This window comes from Rhinichthys klamathensis, unplaced genomic scaffold, assembly GCF_029890125.1.
Source record: "Rhinichthys klamathensis goyatoka isolate OS25496 unplaced genomic scaffold, OSU_Roscu_1.1 h1tg000039l_1, whole genome shotgun sequence".
In the NCBI taxonomy this organism is placed as follows: domain Eukaryota; kingdom Metazoa; phylum Chordata; class Actinopteri; order Cypriniformes; family Leuciscidae; genus Rhinichthys; species Rhinichthys klamathensis.
The window spans coordinates 259,503-274,347 of record NW_026606586.1 but is presented as its reverse complement, the minus strand read 5'-3'; the positions used below and the strand labels follow the sequence as shown (position 1 = coordinate 274,347).

General features: G+C 39.4%; 2 protein-coding genes and 1 non-coding gene across 3 annotated transcripts; 1 reads left to right on the top strand and 2 right to left on the bottom strand.

The window, feature by feature from the left end:
- Positions 1-396: 396 nt before the first annotated feature.
- Positions 397-3,043, bottom strand: b4gat1 (beta-1,4-glucuronyltransferase 1). Its single transcript, XM_056246445.1, has 2 exons — positions 1,636-3,043; positions 397-667 (listed from the first exon to the last, which is right to left on the bottom strand). Exons 1-2 carry the CDS (start codon positions 2,737-2,739, stop codon positions 476-478), a joined length of 1,296 nt encoding a protein of 431 aa, XP_056102420.1. The 5' UTR covers positions 2,740-3,043; the 3' UTR covers positions 397-475.
- Positions 3,044-3,235: 192 nt separating this feature from the next.
- Positions 3,236-3,317, top strand: trnas-gcu (transfer RNA serine (anticodon GCU)). The gene has a single exon. It is a non-coding gene; the product is annotated as a tRNA-Ser (tRNA).
- Positions 3,318-5,406: 2,089 nt separating this feature from the next.
- pfdn2 (prefoldin subunit 2) lies at positions 5,407-14,845 on the bottom strand. The gene is made up of 4 exons (XM_056246453.1): positions 14,731-14,845; positions 14,178-14,266; positions 12,140-12,263; positions 5,407-5,723 (listed from the first exon to the last, which is right to left on the bottom strand). Exons 1-4 carry the CDS (start codon positions 14,800-14,802, stop codon positions 5,538-5,540), a joined length of 471 nt encoding a protein of 156 aa, XP_056102428.1. The 5' UTR covers positions 14,803-14,845; the 3' UTR covers positions 5,407-5,537.

Here is a 14,845-nt window from a genome sequence, read left to right as displayed (position 1 = left end):
GACCCTAATATGTTAATAGCTTTACAACTAATCCGTCTCGTCAAACTCGAACACATGCACCCGTACAGTCACAACATCTCGCCTCTTAAACTCTATTATTAGTGCGAGCAACGTTCATAACTTCTTATTTACTTAGATAAACATTTCTCAGGTTAAATAATACATTAAACTACAGAGAACAAGACAACGGAATCAATAAATAGCTTTAAATCTTGCTCTCACAATCCAAAGGCGTCACACTTTTTTTTTAAAAACAAAAAAAAAACATTTTAGTCATTATAAACAAAAAGGATAATTTTTATTGAGTTTCTCTCTTTAAAAGCATTATAAATAAAATGATGCGCATTCTCTTATACAGTAGAGTTTGTTGTTGTTGTTTTGAAATGGGTGTAAATTCAAACAGGTTCTTAGTTTAGTCAGTGTTTTCCTCTGAGCGTCTGGAAGGTGTGTTTGAGGATTTGATTGACAGGTTTCCTCAGCAGTGGCGAGGAGAGTTGGGATACTTGTCCTTCAGGCTCTCCTTAAAGCTGCGGAAGAGGACCCGGTTCTTGCGGTTCTCCTCGTCCTTCCTGCTGTGAAACTCTCCCTGGACCTTGAAGCCCTTGTGCACCACAAACGCATTGCTCAGGACGGAGAACCGGTAGCCAGCGACGTGAAGCTCGCAGGCCTGGAGAGAAGAGAGAGAGGCCGTCAGTGAGTAACTGAGCCGGGAATCAAGGAAGAAAATAAACTCATATTTTGCACCATAAGAAGGTTTTCAGATCACGTTGGTTCTAGTCTACTTGTTTAGAATATTATACTTACAATATTTATTAATAAAAAAAATAATAAAAAAAATAATGCTTTATTTTGCACGACTCTGCAATTCGCCTTTGGCTAAGCCCCGCCCTCCTTAGTTACTGTTGCTACGTCCGACAAACAAACTTAATCTGGGCTCTGGTATCAACATGGCTTATGCTGTGACAGCTCTTCCTGCTGAAATTGTATCAAACTTATAAAGCAGCAAATAAAGTGTCCGATAGAAGTAGGCAAAAGGGGCTGCAATATACGTTCGAAGGCTATATTCACGACATACAGGTGAAACGCAAGGAACAACCAGGCATCCAAACAGAGGCAAAAGCATACCGGTCACAGTCAAAAAATGACCCACCGCATATCCTACTAATCGAGGCGGACGCTGGGACTAACAATATCAAGGAGCAACACTGTTCATGCAAAGCTGGGTAGGTCTCTATTTACTTCTATAATCGTTATTACAAAACAAACGGACTACGCGAGTAAAACGTTGCATTTATTAGCAGCGTGTGCTAGACGACACTTGTCAGGATTTGACTTCGGTTTGTGAAGGGAAAAAAACGGACACCCCCCTCCAACCTCTCTGGGAAACGCGCATCTGTGTTACAAATGCCCCAGGCACAACGTTTAACCATATTTTTGATAAAACTACGACGGTAATAGTCTGCCAAGACCAACATTTGAGACGCCCGTGTTAAAGTCAATGGAGCGCTGTGAAAAAGTGTCGGACCTCTGTGGGAGCTCGTTCTTGGCTGCGCTGTGATTGGTCAATCTACATTCTAGGGTGTGGCTTAGCCAAAGGCGAATTAGCTAACTGATTATTTGTACAAACCCACTCACCTGACTGATCCGGTTGAAGCCGTACTGCCGGAAGCTCTCGTCGTAGAGAGGAACCGATCGAGCGCCGATGTAGAACGGCTCCCAGGGATCGGCCCAGTTTAAGGTGTACGCCACCTCCAGCGGCCCAGAGCTTCGGCTGGCCCGGTTGACCCACTGGGAGTAGTTAGTGGGAGCCTGACAGCGAGGGCACAGCTCATCGTAGAACGGCCTCACCTCTCCGACCTGATAGAGTTGCACCAGCTCTGGCTTCGACCCGGGCATTTTACGCGTGTGTCTGATCTCGAACGCTGGAAGAACGAGGACCTCGTCCGCGGCGGGTTCACGTTTCATTAGCATGGTCACGAACTGGTGGTGCAAATTGGCACTGGGAATCATGTCGACGTCGATGACCAGGATGTAGGCCGAGTCTGTGCCGCTGCGGGCCACGTTTCGGAGAAGGTTGTTCGGGTACGAGACGTTGTTTCCAATGGCGTAGTTTTTATACTTGTCTCGGTGGGATTCGAGATTCGCGAAGACACCGGAACAGCCCTTCTCCTCGAGACCGGCGAAGTGCTCTCGATCCTGCTCTGGAAAACTGGCCGTTTCTCCTGAAAGGCAGACCAGGTGGAAGTCAACCAACGCTTTAACTTGAGGGCAAAACAAGCTGAGGGCGTAGGCGAAGGCCGTCGCGAACTTGACATCTTGTCCGTGGGCGAATATAGCTATAGAAAGAGGATTCTGCCAGCGCTCAAGCAGAGAGTTCAAATGGTGAAGGTTGTTGATCGTCGTATGCGTGGCCAACGCCAGATGGTGCGATCTGGAATCTGCTCCTGGCTTCTGATTGGTGGAGAAGTCACTTTTAATCAGGTTCTTATACACACGATACTGTCCGCTGCCATCGAAGATGCCGCCTGTGGATAAAGAGTATCTGAGATGTTCCCGTCTGGGGTTCTTCTCATCTTGGTTTGCAGTTTTTTTGGATCCGAACAGCTCTGAAAACTTGTAGCGCTGCTGTTTGCCATGCAGTTTTGAAAGGAAAGACAGATATAAAAGCTGCAACAGTGCAACAATGAGAAGCGCACTGAGCACCACCTTAAACACTGAGCATTTTTTAGAGAAATGCATTACAATTACTGGTACCTTTTAGTGAATATTAATTAAATATTCTCAAATGGTGTCTATGGCTACAGTACAGATCAGCTAGGGTTAGCCAGGGCAACACTAGCTCTAGCTATGCAGCCCTCATGCATGCAGCAGACATTGCATTGACTTGCATTGCATTGCAGCAAGATGAAGTGCAGGTCAGATTGAGCGTGAATTGACTTGCATGTTTGGATGCATGCGAAAAGACGCCCGTTAGACGCCTGTGAACGAGCAGAAGAGAAAAGCGTTCGGGAAGAGCACGCACTGCGCATGCGTGTTTACCGTTCCGCTTACCGTAAACACCCTAGAACGGGCTCGTCTCTCTAAAATGTGTTCTGGAATACGTCTGTGCGATGGTTTCGATTTTATAAACACTCCCTGTTATTAGCAATCAGACGAAATGTCAGTAAATACTCGTATCTGTTATTGACTATTAGCGACAATCAAAAAGGTTTAGTTAAGATTCGTGGACGCAAGCGACGAGGTGGCCGAGTGGTTAAGGCGATGGACTGCTAATCCATTGTGCTCTGCACGCGTGGGTTCGAATCCCATCCTCGTCGATAACTTTATTTTTATTTTGATAAATACTAGATCCCGGAAACCTTTCAATCTTATTGTACAATATGCTAAATATACTCAGAAAGCGCTAAGCTACACGAACAGATAGTACTTTCGGATTTTTGTACATGATAGTACCAGTGGCAGCTGATGGAAACGTGCTAGATCATGCTGTGCCACATCCAACAGTTGTAGCATGATCCCAGTATTTAATTCTACACGGGTAAAAAAAAAAAAAAAAAAAATACTTTAAATAAAGATAATTGATTTACCAAGTTCAGGATTAAGTTTGAGGGTGATCCTCACAAAACTTGTTCTCCAAGCTTTCTTAAAGGTAAATTTAAATATACTTTTTAATCGTAATAATTCACAATTTATGTATACAGTGCAACAGCAAAAAATGTGAGGAAAAATAAATGTTACATTTGTTAAGAGCTATATATACAGTACCGGTCAGGAAACATGACTATTTTTAATGTTTTTGAATGAAGTCTTTTGCCCATTGAGGCTGCATTTATTTGTAATAACAGTAATATTGTGCAATATTAGCTGCAATACTAAGCAGGACCACATGGAGATGCCATCAGACCATTATACCAGCCCTGACCAGACTGCAAATAGATACTATACTGATCCGTTCAGAATTATTAAATGCACCAAAACACAAGTGGAAAATAACATCATTCTGAATGTGTCGAAACTGCAGGACGGGGCGACATCATCAGTTCCTCCGTCAGAGTAAGTGCTTGAGTGTTAGATAAAGACTTACCTTCTCAAACTCATATAAAAACATGCGAATATCCATTTTAAAACACTCCTCAGACATGTGACCATACAGAAATTTAAATAAATAAATTCGGATAAGATTTGAGGACGCTGATTGGCTAAATTTTATGTCATGTCATCAACATGTTCACAGCAATTGGCTAAACGGCTACATAAACCCGTCCCGTGGGCGATTTCTCTATAATATACATTGTTTCGTGCACTTACCATGGTATATAAATATGGTAATATTTCTGTATTTTAAAATATTACATAAAAACCGTTACTCGATTACATATTTATTTAAAAAAAAACAAAGATCGTTTTTTTTCCAGTCAATTCGTGAGGCAAGTTTTATCAACGATTGGTTAAAATATACATAAACTCAACCCTTTTAAATGTGTGTATGAAACAAAAATACTATGTATTTTGCATATCATAATACACTTTTTTTACATTTAAAATGTCTAAATATGTGGTCACATTAGCTAAATTTCACAGCCCAAATAGTACCTAGTGTCAGTAGGGTATTTGACCTCAAATATTTTCTTAAAGTTCCTCCTGAGAAATAAATTATTTACAGTATGGGGCTCAAAATATAAACATTTCATCTCATAAAAAACTAACACAAACATTTTATTGATTTTTTTAGCGTTTAAGTGGACTCAAACCTCTGTTTAGTTGTGATAATCCACATTTTATTTACAGTTTTTTTTATAAACCCAGTCAATTTGAACAGTTTTATACTATTATTCTTAACGCTATAAAAAGACATTACTATAGTAATAATACAATCGTACTTGAAAATATAAACAATGAATATTTGATCATTATAATAATTTTATTTCACAAGTTAATAACTGATGGTGAACAGCAACACACACACACACACTCTTTTTATGTATTTTGTGTGTGAATTTAGTGGCAAACAGAACACGCAACACTGTGAAAAGATCTTGCTCAACTGTATTTTTAATTCAATAACCAAAACAACCACAAAAACAAATCAAACATAAGGCTTCGTCCACAGACGTACAGTCGTGACATGATAGACGATGGAGTAGATCTGCGGTCGACAGTCAGCGATCCGCGGCCCGAGACAGTCGCTGGCCGTCACACTCATCTCATTCTGCAAACACTAGTTATTACTGCAGTCCTAGAGCAGTGAAAGTCTAACCGTTCGGAGGATGGTGGATTCATGCGGTCACGGCACATCAATGGATGTTGAGTCTAGTTTTGTTGAATGTTTACTTGCCATAAATTGGACTTAAAAGCAAATAACGGGAAAATTGTGAAAACAAAGAAATGACATGAACGTTCAGTGTTTTATGTTCTAATATAATGAATGTACAAAATGTGACTTTCACTCTCTTTCGTGTGTAAGACTAAATGGAGACATGCCGACTCAGTCTCTCCGCCAATATTAAAGCGCCAGCGGCATCTACAGCAGCGATGCCCTACGAGACGAGCACTCCCGCGCCGCCTTTAGAGCCGGCTTCGCTGTCTTTGGCTTGACTGGCGTCCGCTTTGCCCTGCTTCTCGTCCTCTCCCACTAACCGGATGTTGTAGCGCTCGCGGTATTCCGTCAGCTCGCGCCCTTTAGCCTGCATCTGTGTGTTCAGCGTCTCCACGATCTTCGAGATCTGATCGGACAGACAGAAACTGTGAGAATGCATCGTTTACCACAAGCAAACATTCGTGGCTACGTCTACATTCATCCGGATACATTTTAAAACCGCTCTCAGTCCACGCTAGCGTTTTCAAAATGCTCAGTCCACGCTAGCGTTTTCAAAATGCTCTCAGTCCACGCTAGCGTTTTCAAAATGCTCTCAGTCCACGCTAGCGTTTTCAAAATGCTCTCAGTCCACGCTAGCGTTTTCAAAATGCTCTCAGTCCACGCTAGCGTTTTCAAAATGCTCTCAGTCCACGCTAGCGTTTTCAAAATGCTAAAATTCGTCTTTACTGCACATGTGTAAAACCTCACTGAGATGATACAGACGGAAAATACATGATAAAGTTATCGTGCAATTTATTTATTTTTATTAATGCCAAGGTATCAAAATTATAAGTAGCCTACAAAAATGTACAAATTACATACAATGAAATAAAGCAAGCAAAACAGCACATATACGTACGTATACTTTATCGCGCAATTTATCTGGCAGGCTCATTGTGTTTAGCAAAATATCTCCCGATTCACTGACGCGTCCAGGTCGCGCTCACTCACCATTATCCACCTTATTCCTGACGACCTTACTGCGTTTTGAATTATGGGTGGCACTTCCGGTTTGGGAAACTTCCATACAAAAAGGCTGAAACGAATCATTAAAAATCATAAGGTTGCCCTACAAATAAAGCTGATCCGTTAGTTTGACTGGATGAGCTGTCAATTTTCCTTCATGATTTATTTTCAGACATCATGAGAATAACGTTATACTTGGTATTTTAACGTGACACTGACATATAACAAGAATATCTATGGCAAGAGCTCTTCAGTCGCTGCATGCTTTCTTCTCCTCATGATGATTTTTATTTTTTCCTTTGCAATCCGCTGTAAAAGTATGGAAAAAGTACAACATATACGGCACATTTGTGGTCTGTTCTCCCGAATTTAATTTACGATAATAATTCACTGGAATGCACGAAGAATCTCTCGTTATTCTCCTCAAATCCTCACGTCTCTTTCCAGGTTTGTTTTCACAGGTAAATGCAATTTATAATCTGTCAAAATGAAGGAAATCACTTTGATATAGTGTCACGTAATGCTGAAGTTAATGAATATTTTTGATTAAGGCTTGTTATACAATATATTTGCCTACTACAGTGATATTTAACCAAAGACTCGCGCTTTTGGGGCTATTTTTGGTCTGTTGAAAGTACCTTGTTGATTCTTTTAAACTTTTAAATTTCATTTTAACTCATTGTGACACTTTTTTAACGTATTGCGTTCTTAGAGCGAGCCTTTCACTGATTGTTTACAGCTTTAGTTACACCCATAATTCGCGCAAAGCATCATGGGGCGTAGGAATAAGGTGGATATGTTTGGTGTGAAACGCGACTGCTCTCATGTTTTGCTCAGCAAATGCGAGTACATTTTCTGTCATCTTTGCAGGACTGTGATATGAAGAGTGCGCAAAGTAACATATTTTAGCAACTGTGTGAAAGTGAATAGCACATAACAGGCACAATACCGGTACAAACACGAATATCTATGGGTTCATTATGCGTCACATGACGGTTAGTTCCAGTCCTTGATTGTGATTGGTCAATAGGGGTTATGCGGAGCGCCCAACGTTCGAACCGGAAAACAGGTCTAAGCATTTCCGGTTTGAAGCGGTTAGGTGATCTCTGAGGTAATTTAAAGGATTAGTTCACCTCAAAAGGAAAATTTCCTGATAATTTACTCACCCCAATGCCATCCAAGATGTTCATGTCTTTCTTTCCTCAGTGGAAAAGAAATTTAAGATTTTTGAGGAAAACATTTCAGGATTTTTCTCCACACAATGGACTTCAAGCAACATGTTGAAGTCCAAATCAATGCAGTTTCAAAGGGTTTTGAGAGGAATAGGGTCTTATTTAGCGAAACAATCGTTCATATTCTAAAAAAAATAAACATTTATACTTTTTGTAACCACAATTGTTCATCTTGTCCATTGTGTGGAGAAAAATCCTGAAATGTTTTCCTGAAAAAACTTACTTTCTTTTCCACTGAAGAAAGAAAGACATGAACATCTTGGATGGCATTGGGGTGAGTAAATTATCAGGAAGTTTTCATTCTGAGGTGAACTAATCCTTTAATTTTCGCTTTTTTTATAATACAATTCTTATTTCCGTTTTAATTAAAATGTCACGAATGCTGAAGTATCAGAAACGAGAACATCCGAACGGCAGTTTTTGTTGCGTACCGATCTGTTCTGTGTCGGGGGAAATTAACTATGGGGTAAGGAGACACAGCACTGTCTTATACCTTCATAATCATGAGTAACGTTAAATGAGGCGTAAAACTTAAATCCTTTATCTAACAGAGCACTCGGGGCTCTGGACGTTCGTTTGGCAATACGGTATACATCTGAAATGGGTAGCTCCTGTAAACACCGGCTATAAATGTCGCCATTACTGTGCTGTGTTTACCTCAGTAGCTGACGACCGGAAGTAGTTATACCCGTTTTGTAGAACCCGGAAGAATGTTGCGCATTACCCCTTTTATTCACGATAAAACACGGCTATGACCGCTTCACCCAACGGTTCTATGCATCACTACACAACACCCCTAGCATCCACTCTTAGCAACTTGGCAAACATGTTTGATCTCATTGATATTGTTCATTGTCATAGATATACACACTAGATGTCGCCTTGGCGCTGTAGCACATCATGGCACAGGGGAGCCCCTCCTCTTTAATGCATAAGCGTCAATGTAGGCAAAGGTCTAACGGAAATAAAACTCACCATAAATCGTCATGAATGCGATTTTCTAGTTGTTTTGGTTCGTTTCAATGGTCAGACATGTATTTATCATAGAGTCCAGAGAAAATTAAAATATTTTTTTTTAAAACATTCTTCCTAGTTCAGATTTCGTTCGTGTGAACATCCATACGCAGCACAAAAGTCGGAAAATCCATGAACTCGAAGTACAGGCGGAGATAGCAGCGTTACCTAGAGCTACTTCCTATGACAAGACCCCTGTTCCAAGATGGCGGCGGTTTTGACGCATGCTTAGAACCCCAAGGCGACATCTAGTGTATACCTCTATGGTTCATTGTATAGTAGAGTATTGTGAGAGATCGAGTAAACGAGTGTACATGCATTTACAGTAGATGTAGCATTTTCCTTCAGGTCAGTCCTATATTCGTGATAGAATATCAGTTTGAATGTCCGCTGCGATATCTTGTCCTTTTAACAGTTAAGGGTTTTCCCGTGCCGACAGTCATCTGTCAGTTGCGTCTTCCTTCTCCGTGATCACAAGTTTGAGTCCTTTCAATGTAAGTCTTCTCTACTGACCGACTCACTCAAGTAGGGCTGCAACTAACGATTATTTTGATAATCGATTAATCGGACGATTATTTTTTTCCGATTAATCGGGTAAAAAATTCAATTAGATTTTTTGTTTATTATGACTAAATAAAACCCGGTTACACTTTATTTTAAGGTGTCCTTGTTACAGTGTAATTATATATTTAAGTACAGAGTAATATTAAGTAACTACATGTACTTACTATAGGAATAGGGTAGGATTAGTTTGAGGGTTAGTTGCATGTAATTATGCATAATTCACTGTTTTTACTACAGTAAGTACATGTAACATATGTAACAAGGACACCGTAAAATAAAGTGTTACCTAAAACCCTAAATTAGGATATTTATGTGTAAAAGTGTACTTTAAAAAGTGCAAAAGCCACACATTGAGTTTTACAAATATCAATATTTGCATTGTTTTTAATGATAATTGCTGATGGCAAGTTGACAACCATGATTAATGTAAAAAAAAAAACATTTATATCCAACATATTGTTTTAACACAATTTTTGTTAAAACAAATTTACAGACATGTTGTTCAGATGTGAAGATATATACTAAAAAAATCTCAAATATATAATTCATTTAATTTTTATTTAAAATTAATTGAATTAAGGATAATTTGTAAAAATAAATATAGAAAGACTGAAAACAAGCGTGTGAACAGAGCCGCAGTAGATCGCGTTTGAAAAACAATTAAAACTTAATAGTAGACAAATGCTATATAAAGAGAACGTAATGGAGGTACGCAGCAAGCTAACAGGCCTGATTAAAAAGACAGGAAAAATGATGCATTAGTGCACAAACATTCGCTGAAAACCACTGAGTACAGTGACTAAAAAAACAATAATTTACTGCTGCTGTTATTAACTGCCTTTATATTTAGTGCTTCGCTTTGTAAAGACCGTTTTAATTTAATATTTCTGCGGTAGCACTATTTTAATCCATCACTTATGGTGGGAGTGAACTGATTGCGCAACCTGATGCTCGAGACGCAAAATACAGACATCCCAAGTCTCCCGGAAGTTCTGGAAGTCACCCGCATATTGATAGCGGCTCCCTGATCCTCGCAAATTAGTTCAAACTCCCGGGATTTGAGCGAGCATGCGAGACAGAAGAGACTGTGCTCCAAACCGTGTAGCGCGAGCGCGGGGCAGAGCAACGGAGGGAGAGAGACCTTGCGTGTGTGCCTCATAAAGCGCGTGTAAGACAGAGAGCATCCTGATTGGCCCGTTTCAACCAATCACCAGTAAACGCTCCCCATGACGTAAGCAGACCAACTAATCGATAATGACATTTGTTGACAACGATTTTCATAATCGATTATTATCGATTTTATCGATTAGTTGTTGCAGCCCTACACTCAAGACAGTATTTGCCGACATCTAAAGGCGAAATAATGTATGTAACTTCTGTTGCTGTTTACAGCCAGGGACTATTTTTTCCAGCGGAAGGAAGGCTTTTAGTGATTTTACTTCATTAAAGTTGCACAGATACATATTTTTCGCCTTTAATATTTGTATTGTGTGGTAACCGTTTTATAAAAGCAATAAGCTACTCGAGGCTAGAGCTGTATCGTGAATAAGTCAAAAGCCTCTCGTACCTTATTGCTTACACCATCGTTTTTAAATTCCTACGTTTGCAGTCCCCACTACAGCGCGAAAACTGCGTTTTCAAACGTATCCACTTTGGAGAGCGTTTTAAAAAGCTTTGTTTTCATCGATAAAAATGCCGTCTCAGTGTGAACAGAAGGCCTAAACGCAGAGGAAAAAGATGCGTTTTCAAACAAAAGCGTATTAGTGTGGACAAGTAGGGCTGTGTATCACCAACAATGTCACGATACGATACGCATCACGATGCTAAAGCCACGCTACGATACGTATCACGATATGGATCAATTTGGAATTAAAATTTCTTTTGAGCAGAGTAATATCTTTATTGAATAAACAGTGTTATAACAGTTGTGATAACTGAAAAACTATTTAGTTTTTGTCATTAAAAAACAATGAGAGTTCAATTAAATAAGTGTTGGAATGTGCACCAAACAAAGTAATTTCTTTACATTACGTTGAAATCATTTTAAACAAATAAATACAATAGAATAAAGATAGCCTACCAATAAAGAGAATTTTTTTTGAATAGGTCTAGCACTAGTATTCAGAAATACTACAGAAACTTAAAGTAATTAAATGTACAATAACATTGGGTAGTATTTTAGTCCTGACTAAATTAAATACATTGGCTATAAATCCAGATTCCTTATAATTAAAGCTATCTTTTTTTGTTTTGACGACAATATTAATGACAGACACACATGGCTGCCGTCACTTTAAGAGCTAGTGCACGGATCCTGTGTTCATTATGCTGTCACATGCATTAACCGACTGTGTTGGATACTCACCAAGACTGACATTTTTGACATCAATTTGCTTGTTTTTGTCCGTAAAAGCGATATAATCCGTGAAAAAGAACTTTTGTTACTCACAGGCTGTTTGTGAGGCGGCTTTACTCTATGTATGCATGCAGAGAAAACCATCTCTCAGAGAGCGTGCGAGCACTGAATAGTTTAAAATCGCTTGAATGTTTTGCGTGGTAAGACTTAAAAAGACGAGCGAATGGTAAACTTAAGTGACAATGCAATACTGGCCCGAATATGCAAGTGAATATTCCGTCATGTCCCAACTCCCGAAAGCGAGAGTGTATCGCCGCCTTCAGCGCGTTTGACGCTTGCCTTGAGCAACCCATTTTGAGATAGAGACAGAAGACGCGGCACAGCTGAACACTCACGCTGTTTGTGAAATTGTGTCTTTCAGAATGTTTTAAAATGACTAATTCGATGTTATATCGAATATATATGGTTAGAATAATAAGTAATACTCGCAATCCCGTGCTGAAATTCGAGCCCTGAATTGGCTACATTCAAAAGCATGACAGTATCGATACAGCAGTTGCTGTATCGATACACGCATCGTCAGGAGTTCATGACTATGTATCGTCGTATCGATATTTTGAGCACAGCCCTATGGACAAGGCAGATTCATACCTGTTCTTTATTGTTTTCCAACGCTGGCAGAACTTCTTTGACGGTCCGCTCCACGAGCACGCCGCCGACTAGACGAAAGCACTTCCGTGAGGGATCTACTTCCTTTAGTGTGTCAATGACGAGGCTGTGAAGAGGAAGTGATGAGCGTGAGAACAACAGCATGTGTCTCACACTGCCTTTAAAGGGATACTCCACTTTTTTTGGAAATAGGCTCATTTTACAACTCCCCCAGAGTTAAACTGTTGAGTTTTACCGTTTTTGAATCCATTCAGCCGATCTCCGGTTCTGGCGCTACCACTTTCAGCATAGCTTAGCATACATCATTGAAGTGGACAAGACCATTAGCATTTCTCAAAAAAAAAATGACCAAAGAGTTTCGATATTTTTCCTATATAGCTAAGCTATGCTAAAAGTGGTACCGCCAGAACCGGAGATCGGCTGAATGGATTCAAAAACGGTAAAACTCAACAGTTTAACTCTGGGGGAGTTGTAAAATAAGCCTATTTCCAAAAAAAGTGGAGTATCCCTTTAAAGCACAGCGGGACAGATGTGTGCAAGTATCAGTGCTTTAAACATGAGGTTTCACATTTGTGGAAAATCATCAGCTATATATTCTTATGTGCATTTTGGGATATCACATAAAAATGCCATGATGCGCATCATTTCTAAAAATGTGGGGATGCACGATATATCGGTATCGGACGTTATTTAATTAATTGGTAAGATTTATTTCGGTCCTCACAGGCAATTTTTCTTAACAACAAATTAAGTTATACATAATAACTGAAAAAGGTGTAGGCTAAAGCGTTTGCTTATTAATTATTGCTTATTATTACCCTTTATACATATTTAATCAATCAAATGAGTGTCGCTTTTTCACTGGAATCGATTATTCCAAGACAAGAGAACAGAAAAAGAAACAATAACAACAAGGTATACATGTCAGATACTCGTACAATATTTTAAATATTTTTTTAAAATTAATAAAAACTAACAAAAAATGATTCATATTGTATTATATAATAATTTACCACCATGTTTTTAAACATTTTCTTAAATTTATAAAGTGAAATACACAATTTTAATTCCTTATCCAAATTATTCCATAATTAATTAATTTATTATTATTAATTATCGGCCCGATAATAACATTTTGGCCGATGTATTAGAGTCGATAAATAATGTAATATTTCCTTCAGCGGAGACACTTCAGATGCGCGCTGATCATCATGATGATTTTAAATTGCTTGAAATATGAATCATGTTCATAAAATGATGAGAACATTATTCTAATTGTATGCTTGAGACGTAGTGAGACTTTAGGTTTTATAATCAGAATCTCAGGCTAGTTTTCTGTATTTAATAGCAATAACACAACGTAACGTGTTATAAATGTACATAATGTTTATTAAATGCTAGATTTACAAGGTTAGTAACTATGGAAACTAGAGCTGTATGAATAATCGCTGAAAGATGATCATTATTTCTCTTATAAATATTCATATTATCACAGAAGTACATTAAGTATATAAACACTGTCGTCTACGGTAGCGTAAGTAACTTGACGCTTCAAATAAAGATGGTTTCGATTACATCGTTACTCCAGTAGGTGCCAGCCGACAAGTGACTGTTAAAAATGTTTGTCACTGAATCATTCATTCATAAAAACGCTGATTCATCCAGTAATATTCATGAGTGAGTCATTGAATCATTCACTCAACCGGATTTAAAATAATAATTTGTTTGAATTAAACATTTTAAATCGTCTGCAGCAATTACCATTTCGTCAGAACCTCTAGTTAATCGCATGTTATTTTGTTTAGTTGTCTGAGTGATCTCTATTTAAAAACAATTAAAATCGTGATGCTCAGTTTAGCCAGAATCGTGCGTCATCAGAGTCTGTGAAAAGGGTCTATTATCATTTATCAGAAGATGCAATATAGACAAGACCTCATGCCAATGCATAACTCTGGCAGGGCAGAAATCAGTGCATGCAAGAAGGGAAGGTTTCACAGCAAGTCATGTGTTAAACACACACCTGTGTTCATTGATCTCCATCTCAAACTCTGCGGCTTTGGAGGCCATACTGCGCTGCTCCTGCCTCATCCTCTGGAAGGTCGCCACCACCTGAGTCACACAACACACACATATCATCATCAATAATATTATTCATAAGCTAGGACATTGTTAGGCAGTGTGCCTAAAAGGGTCACTCCAGTAGTTTCTTCTGTCCCACGACAGGAATAGTGACACACTTCCTTAAAGAGACAGGAGGGCATGTACTAGTTTCTAATGGGTGGAGACACTACTACACAGATTTGATGGTTCATCAATTTACAGTCTCTTTCATCTCCCGTGCAGCTCATCTGATATTTGCATTGCGTCTCAGTCTGTACCGACCACAATACACAGCAGCACATCACAAATACACGCGACCAAACCTGAACTCGTCCATTACAATGAGGGGCGTCGGGCGATTTCAGCTTTGTTGTTTACAGGAGGAGTTTTCTGGTTTTGTTCCGCCGCGTTACTCGCTCGCAGCGAGGATTACATGTTCGTGTGTTACTGTAATAAACCCAATTCGCCGTTACCTGCTCGGCAGAAGGAGAGGGCTGCTTTCCGACGCTTTTACCGCTCGTGCTGTTGCTACTGTTCGCCGCCATGATGAACTGCACCGCACGAGTCAGGACCCCTAACGGTCACATG